Source organism: Gastrolobium bilobum, unplaced genomic scaffold (genome assembly GCF_033153095.1).
Source record: "Gastrolobium bilobum isolate Gb01-03AN ecotype WA unplaced genomic scaffold, APGP_CSIRO_Gbil_v1 utg5492, whole genome shotgun sequence".
NCBI lineage: Eukaryota > Viridiplantae > Streptophyta > Magnoliopsida > Fabales > Fabaceae > Gastrolobium > Gastrolobium bilobum.
This window is the reverse complement of record NW_026897747.1, coordinates 37,268-46,806: the sequence shown is the minus strand read 5'-3', so window position 1 is coordinate 46,806 and position 9,539 is coordinate 37,268. Positions and strand designations below refer to the sequence as shown.

At 38.1% G+C, this 9,539-nt stretch overlaps 1 protein-coding gene across 1 annotated transcript; it reads left to right on the top strand.

Annotated features, from left to right (window-relative positions):
* The first annotated feature begins 6,382 nt into the window (after positions 1-6,382).
* On the top strand, positions 6,383-7,321 carry LOC133309810 (receptor-like protein EIX2). Its single transcript, XM_061510639.1, has one exon. It carries the CDS (start codon positions 6,383-6,385, stop codon positions 7,319-7,321), a length of 939 nt encoding a protein of 312 aa, XP_061366623.1.
* Positions 7,322-9,539: the final 2,218 nt, after the last annotated feature.

Below are 9,539 nucleotides of genomic sequence, written 5' to 3'. Positions count from 1 at the left end.
AACCCGGCTGTGCATACCGTGTTTTTCACAGATTTTGACTTGATCAACATCATTCACCTTTTTTAGTCCGGCTTGCATTGCCGTGACGTTCAGATAGAACGGGGTGAGACTCCCACTGAATGATTTTGCCTTTATACTCGCATCTTGAGTTTTATGCGTCCCTGATAACTTAGATATATTTTTCTAAGTATTCGAGGTTCATCAGATTCCAAAGTTGCCTGAAGTATTCGTTAAATACTTCTAAGGACTTAGCATTCTCTTAATTTTGCCAACGAGCCATATTTTTCAAGCTAACCCACGAGCCATATTTTTTAGCAACCTGCGAGCCAACCCTAACCCTAACCCGACTCGGGTCGGGTTGTGTTGGATTTTCTGGCTCATTTTTTTTCGAGCCAACTCTAACCTAGCTCATTTTTTCGGGTTGCATGCATATTTGGCCGAGTTGGCCCGTTTTGCCAACCCTAGTGGCGGTGATGGTGTTATGACCATGGTAGTTAAAATCTGGATTTAAATCTTAAAATCCCGATTTTAACGATTTATTTGTGCTAAAACGATTTAGATTTCACTTAAAATCCTTTCCAATATAAAATCCCGATTTAGACATTTACTTAAGTCCCGATTTTAAGATTTAAATCTCAATTTTAACTATTGGAATGATGTTAAGCAAGTTAGAAAAATTGTTGAATATAACATTGCTGATGTTTCATCCAAAGATGAATGGATTGTGGAAAATGAAGGAACTTTATCTCATGATGAAAGTTTAGTTGAAGACAATTTTGAATGATGTAGTTGAAGATCACGTGGAACAGAATGTCTTCGATGATAATAACTTGAATGATTTATTAGCTTATTAGATCCTTAGAGTGTGACAATTGTATGCAAATGTATAAGGATGGTGGCAGGTAGTCTATTTTTCTTAATTTTTTTTTATACATAAGCATATGTATATAAAAATTTAATTTTAGAGTGCAGGTAAAATCTATGATTTGTATTACGATTTTACGATTTACGATTTTTTATTCCCTTTTCGATTTTAGGTAAAATCCTAATTTTGACTACCTTGGTTATGACAATGATGGTAGTGGTGGCGATAGTGGTAGTGGTGGTGGCATGATGGTAGTGATGGTGGTGATATGTGGAGGTGGTGGTGATAACGACGACACTGGTGGTACAACGACGACGGTGATGATGGTGGCAGTGGTCATGTATGGATGATGGTGGTGGTGATGATGATGGTAGTGGTGATGATGATGGTAGTGTTGGAAAAAATCGGTTCCCTCAAGCTCAGCTAAGCAGCCTTTGTCTGTTAATTTAGGATTCAAAAGGCTTCAGTGAAGTCAATCAACAAGATCCTGATCTCGGATATCGGCAATACCTCGGCTTGAACTTCACCAGGTTAGGCAGCGCAGCGGAAAAAATCAAAACGAAAAATCACAAAACAGGAGAGAGAGAGAGAAGAAGAAGAACACAACCAGATTTAACGTGGGAAAACCTTCTTCAATGAAGAAGTAAAAACCCACGGGACCTAGTCCAGATCAAAAATCCACTAAGAAAATAATGGTTACAAAGAATCAAATACACCAATGTGGTGGTTAACTCAACCTCTCCAACAATGGTGATAATCAAACTACCCTAGAGATGTTTCACTCAAACTCTCTCTAGATATCTCTCAAATGCAAAGCATAAAGCTTTGCTCAAACAATCAAATAATTATCTCTCAAATTTTTCTCTCTCATTCACTTAACCTAGCTCCACCCACAACTAATGAATATATAGAGGAGGTGAGATCTAGGTTAGGGTTTTTAGGAAACCCCTCAATGGGCTTGGGCTTAGCATTGAAGGAGGAAGCCCAACAAATCTCCCCCTCCGACTTCAATGCGTCGGCTTCAGCATCAACCCGGCTCCTTCACAGCAGTCTTCAAATTTTCTTGCTAGAACCGGCTTTGTCATCATGTCGGACCAATGTTGGTTAGTGTGCACCTTGACGAGTTCGAGCTCTCCACCTTCCACCACATCCCGGATCTAGTGATACCTCACATCAATATGCTTAGTGCGAGAGTGATAAGTTGAATTCTTCGCAAGATGGATTGTGCTTTGATTGTCACAACCCAGCTCGTACTTGTCTTGATCATGGCCGAGTTCCATGAGGAACTTCTTCATCCACAACATCTCTTTGCTTGCCTCAGTAGCGGCAATGTACTCAGTCTCAGTTGTCAATAGTGCAACACATTTCTGAAGTATTGATTGCCAAGAGACAGCTCCTCCGACAAATCTCATCAAATATCCTGTAGTCGACTTCCTCGAGTCGGCGTCTCCCCTTAAATCAGAATCCGAGTAGCCTTGAAACTCGGCTTTGCCTTCTCCAAATCGGAGACATAAGTCGGTCGTACCTCGGAGGTACTTGAAGATCCACTTCACTGCTTCCCAGTGCTCTTTGCCAGGGTTTGACAAATACCGGCTTACCATTCCAACAGCATACGCCAAGTCGGGTCTAGTGCAAACCATTGCATACATCAAGCTTCCGACAGCGGATTGGTACGAGACCTTCATCATCTCATCTTTGTCTTCATCAGATCTCGGACATTGCTTCTGGTTCAACTTTATGTGTCCGGCTAGGGGGGTGCTCACTGTTTTGGCTTTGTCTATTCTGAATCTCTTCAGAATCTTCTCAATATATTTCTCTTGACTCAGCCACAGCAGCTTCTTTTGTCTATCTCGGATAATCTTGATTCTGAGTATCTGCTTTGCAAGGCCGAGGTCCTTCATTGTGAAGGACGAGCTCAACGCCTTTTTCAGGGCGGCTATCCTCGATTTGTCTTTCCCTAAATAAGCATGTCGTCAACATACAACAACAATATCAGAAAATCTCCGACCTCATACCTCTTCACAAATACGCAGTGGTCCGCTTCTGTCTTCTCAAACTTATGATCAGTCATGAATGATTCAAACTTCTTGTACCACTGCCGAGGTGCTTGCTTCAAGCCATAGAGACTCTTCTTCAACTGACATACCAAGTCTTCTTGGTCTGGAGCTTGGAATCCTTCAGGTTGCTCCATATATATTTCTTCTTCTAAATCACCGTGAAGTAATACCGTCTTCACAACCATTTGTTCTACCTCGAGGTCCATCGAAGCCGTCATGGCTAACACGGTTCGGACCGAGGTCATTTTCACCACAGGAGAAAAAATATCCTCAAAGTCTACTTCTTTCTTCTGATTGCAGCCTTTCACTACAATTCGGGCTTTGTATCTCGGCTTTTGCCCGTTCTCTTCATTCTTAATCTTGTAGACCCATTTATTCTTCAGAGCTCGTCTTCCTTTTGGCAACTCAGTCAGCTCATAATTCTGATTCTCGTGCAGAGACTTCATCTCGTCTTGCATTGCCTTTTCCCATTCTTTTTTCTCTGAGCTCGTCACAACCTCATCATAACTCTGAGGCTCACCGTCTTCAGCAACAACGGTGTATTCATCAGATGGGTATCTCGTAGAGGGTCTTCTTTCTCGAGTTGGATATCTCGGCTGTTCTTCAGCTTGAGGACCCGGTTCATCATTCTCATCCCTGATCTCATCATCAACTCGAACCTTAATGTCTTGGTCATCTTCAGCTTGTTGCTGATCATCATTTTCTTCATTTTCTTGATTTTCTCCCCCTGCTTCAGCTCGGACAGGAGGGATGGGTTCTTCGTGTCTGACAGTAACTCGGACTTTGGGCTTCGAGATGTCATGAATGCTCTCATGCTCATGAAAGATCACATCTCGGCTTCTCACGATCTTCTTATTGATTGGATCCCAAAGTCGGAACCCGAGCTCACATCTCGGCGAACCAAGATAGATGCATTCTTTTGTCTTCGCATCGAGTTTTGCCTTTTCATCTTTAGGGATATGCACGAAAGCTCGGTATCCAAACACCTTCAATTGATTATAGGCTGCTTTTCGACCTGTTCAGACTTCTTCTGGAATTTCTCCTTCAAGTGGCCGTGATGGTGAGAGGTTGATCAAGTCAACAGCTGTTTTGACGGCTTCTCCTCAGAATGATTTCGGTAATCCGGCATTGGACAACATACTTCGGACCTTCTCTTCAATAGTTATATTCATCCTCTCAGCAAGTCCATTCAACTGTGGAGTCTTGAGGGGCGTCTTCTCAAGTCGGATCCCGGCCGCTCTACAACATGCATCAAAAGGGCCGCAATACTCACCACCATTATCAGATCGGACCACCTTCAATTTCTTGCCAGTCTCCCTTTCAACCATCGCATGGAATTCTTTAAAGGGTTGGAGTATCTGGTCTTTAGACTTCAACAAATATACCCACACTTTGCGGGAATGGTCATCAATAAATGAAACAAAGTATTGAGCTCCTCCAAGAGATTTCTCTGACATGGAGCAAACATCAGTATGGACGAAGTCAAGAATATTCCTTCGTCTTCTTGGTTGATCCGGTCTCACAAAAGAAACTCGGTGCTGCTTTCCAGCTAGACAATGTGTGCAACTCTCCAACGCTTGGCCTTTCAACCCGGTCAGTAATCCCTTTTTGTCCAGGATCTGGAGCCCTTTCTCGCTTATGTGGCCGAGGCGCTTGTGCCATAGCTCCAAGCTAGGTTCATCTCGAACAGAATTGGCTTCTCCGCCATTGATCTTTCCTTGCATCACGTACAAGGAGTCTTCCTTCTTACCTCGGGCCACGACCAAGTTTCCCTTGATCAGCTTCCATCTAACACTACCGAAGTAGTTCACTAACCCGGCATCATCAAGTTTGCCTACCGAGATTAGGTTCAAACGCATGTCAGGAACATGCTTTACATCTTTCAATACAAGTCGACATCCGACATCTGTGGTCAGAGTTACATCACCGACACCAACAATCTTGCTGGTCACTTGATTTCCTATCTTCACGACTCCAAAATCACCACCTCGGTAAGAGGAGAAAAAACCTTTGTGTGGAGTAACGTGGAAGGAGGCACCAGAGTCAACAATCCAGGTGCAGTCATCATATGCAATGATGTTATCCGGCAAGTATACCGTTTCGCATAAGTAGTAAAGTAGTAAGAAAGATCGTCTCCTCAGGGATTGAAAACCAAGTACTAAAATAATCAGTCACTTTAAGTTGAAAAACTTGATCTTTTGTTGGGAAAATTAAATTGAATCTTAGTAACCATAAAAGTAAAGACTTATTTTTGAGTTTTTGTATTTTCAAGAATGAAAAGAAGAATAATAATGGAGTTGGTTTTGAAAATATGAGAAAGAATTGCAGTTAGGGAACACTCTCCCTATGATCCCCACTTATTACTTTGGATTGATACAAAATACTTATTTATATAATTTCTCAGATAATTATGATCTCAATATATTAATAATTAAATCCCAATCCCTTGGTAACTTAACCCTTTAACCTCACTTAGAATCCTAATCCCTTAGTAACCCCTCATGAGAATTAAGCAATGAACACAATAATTCCAACATCCGCAATTAAATAGACATCTATCCCTAGTATGCATACCAATAGTTATCTTATCTCCTTTCGAGATCAGAAACCCCAATATCCCTATTTAAGGTTCTAACCCTCAAACTATTTTCAACTATCAAATTGATCAGGTTTAATAAGAAAATATCAAATACGCACAAGATAAGATAAAGAAATTTATATAAACGAGTAAAATAATTTAAATCAATCCGTCATAACAAGGGTTCACATAGGGTTGTGACCCTAACTACAATAAAAGAACTTATCCAGACATAGTCATATCCGACATAAACAAATATTCAAAAGAAAGCATAAAAACTATAATTACTAGAAAGAATGGAGAAGAATTCTTGATCTTCAGTCCTCTACTGCTTGCTCCGAGTTGTGAATTGGTTGCTTTGTTGTGCTCCCAATCTCCTTATTTATAACCACCGGCATTGAGCCCATCCAAGAGTTTGTATTTGATTTAAACTTTGTTTCCTTTTTTTCATGTAACAACCTTGGAGATTTGATTGATAAATTAGAATTTCAAATCTTGATTCAATCTTACCACAAATCATCTAATCTGCAAATTCTTGATCTTGCTGCAAACAATTTTTCTGGATCAATTCCCATAAATTTGGGAAATCTATCATCCTTAGTTATCTTGGCTGTTGACTCAAATCAATTAACAGGAGTCGTGTCAGAGAGAAATTTTGCCAAACTATCAAAGTTAAAGGATTTGTCTATCTATTCATCACCACCGTTAATCTTTGATTTTGACTCTCACTGGATTCCACCTTTTCAACTTGGACAATTGAATTTTGGATTTGCGGGTTCTAAACTCCCTGCGTGGTTATATACCCAAAGATCTATTGATTTTCTAGCTATCGTAGACTCATCATTTGAGGCTAAAGGCGAGTTTTGGAATTTTGTATCAAGAATGACCTTCCTCGAGTTAGATGGGAATTCGATAGTTGGGGATCTGTCAAACGTGTTGTTGAACTCTACATACATAGATATGTCATCAAATCACTTGAAAGGTGGCCTGCCTCGATTATCATCAAATGTGGCCTTTTTGGATATATCAAACAACTCGTTATCAGGATCCATTTCTCCTCTCCTGTGTGATCGTAAGATGCTGCTGAATGGGAAAAGCAATTTGGTGTACTTGGACTTATCTCATAATCGTCTCTCTGGAGAGCTCACTAATTGCTGGCAGAACTCGGAATCTCTGCTTCATATTAACTTGGGAAACAATAATCTGACAGGAAAGATACCCCCATCAATGGGGTTGTTATCTAATCTCACCACACTGCATCTGCATCATAACAACTTATACGGAGAGATACCTCTCTCGCTGCAAAATTGTCGTTCTCTATTGATCTTTAATGTTCGTCAAAACAACTTTTCAGGAAATATATCAAACTGGATACCGGAGAGTGCAGTGGCTCTCCAATTGAGGTCCAATCAATTCAGTGGTAATATTCCACCACATATATGCCAAATGTCTTCCCTCATTATTTTGGATTTTGCAGATAACAGAATCTCAGGGCACATACCCAACTGCCTGGATAATATCACTGCCTTAATTTACAGCAATGCTTCTGATAGTAAGCTTACTTTTTACTCTCGTTATGGTGGTGCCTATTTCTACGTGGGAGACAGTCTCGAGCTGGTTACAAAAGGTCTTTTATCACAATATGGAGCAAATCTGCACTTTATGACCTTAATTGATCTTTCAAATAATGATCTGTCTGGAACAATACCTCCACAAATGTTTAGCCTCATTGGATTGCACTCCTTGAACTTGTCCCACAATAAGTTAATGGGAGGCATACCAAATGAGATTGGCAACATGTATAACTTGGGAGTCCCTTGATTTTTCAACAAACCAACTATGGGGTGAAATTCCTCAGGAGATGTCAAATTTGTCTTTTCTCAGTTATTTGAACATGTCATTCAACAATCTCATAGGCAAAATACCATCAAGGACACAGCTTTAGGGGTTTAATGCACTCAGCTATATTGGCAATCCTAATCTTTGTGGATCTCCTCTTACTAAAAACTGTTCATCTAACAATAAACATAGAGAAACAAAGCCTATAGATGAACATCAGGGTGAATCTGAATTTTTATCATGGTTTTATATTGGCATAGAATCTGGATTTGTCACGGGCTTTTTGGGAGTTTGTGGTCCCATTTTCTTGATTAGGAAATGGAGACACATTTACTTCAACTTTCTTCATGACATGAAAGACCGACTTTATGTCATGGTGGCCGTCAAGATAAACTCTTTCCGTTGATTTAACAAGTTGCTACTATGGTAAGTTGAACCTTTTCATTGAGATTTCAATTGATTTATATGATATTACATAATTTTCTGCTTCCATATACTATGTTGTTTTCTTCTATAGACAAGTGTTATAAATAACACATTCTATTCGGACTAAGGATATTTGCATATTGTCATTTATCTATCATTATCGTACCAGAACAATTATAACATATCATATTCTTATTTTTTTTCTTTCTTTCTATAATCATCTAATTAACAGTCTACGCCATACAGGGAAATGGGAACTTTCCTATAAATTAAATTAGTTCTATTCCATCCTAATAGTTTGCGTGTAGGGAATGTTATGCACATTGTTGTAATCTCCCAAAAAGCATGTTAGATGCAAGCTTATCCATTGCATTTACATTGCACATTTCCTCTTCCCCCACATAATCAAGGCCATTGAACCGTAATACAATATTAATATTTTGGACAAACTTGCGTAAATGAGTTTAGTGAGAAGAAATCAAAATGCCATCGCAAAAACTAAACAATCATTAAGAGTATGATTGTTTCGTGAAAATTATTTTTGTTTTAATTTTAATTTTATTAATAATTATAAAAAATTTATATTACTTTTATTTTCCTTTTTAAAAAAACTGTATTATTATGTGTACAAATTGTAAACTAAAATTAAAGTATAAGTAAGGTGATATTTTTATTTTATAATTATTAATAAATAATATTTTCGTAAATCAAACACATCAGACGTCTTTTGGAAAAATATTTACATGTACTTTACATGTTATTGGCGGCATAATATTCAAAGTTAAACACAAACAAATTTACTAATTATTTACTCTTGAAAGTGTTGCTTACTTAATTTACAGGTTGTTTTGGTTGTATGTATCCTGGAACACGACACTTGGACTTTTCAGCTCTACTCACCAAGAGATTACAAAGTGGTTGTACTGAAGCATATGTTATTAATTACTTGTAAGGTTCCAGTTTGTATTTCGTAACTTTGCACAATTATGTTTCTTGCAATATTATTTACTTTCAGTGATAAGTACTTATGTCCACACCAATAAATAGAAATTGTTTCTTTCTAGCTAGATTCTATATTACAGAAAATATTAAGCCAGTAGCTACTTGGTTAGTGGCAAGTCATAGTAATGTTGAACAATCCAATTTGGGAGCAGATCTTCTTTGGTTGTGGCTACTTACCTAAATAGCATATGCTAATCCATTCACGATACCCCTACATGTACTACTCCATCGTCCCTTTAACAAAATCCTAACAACATAATCCAGACAGCAGAAAGCAATTCAAAAATAAGGAAATTTGAGAAAACAAGGGGAAATCTCACGTGGCCCTGTTCCTCAGTTCGGGTCATGGATCGATCCAAAGAAATTATAATTTTTATGCTCTCGTAATCAGAAGAGAGAATTTGACGGAAACAAAAGAATAGAAATTATAATTTATTGAGTAAAATTCGTTTTGGGTCCTTAATAAAAAATATGATCCCAATTTAATCCTTTATATAAAAAAAGAATCAAAGTTCTAAAGAAATTCAAAGTGGACATATCTAGTTGAAATCGTGATTCCTCATAAATTCAAAAATAACCCATGTTAGTTCTTCAAAAAGCCTAAAATAGATCCACTTTGAATTTTATATAGGGATCAGATGACTAATTTTTTTTTTTTAAATTAAAGTGAGGATCATATCTTTTATTAGGGATCCAAAAAATACTTTGTTCTAATTTATTTTATTTTTTGACTACCATATAAAATAGGATAGAAAAAATTACACTAAAACCT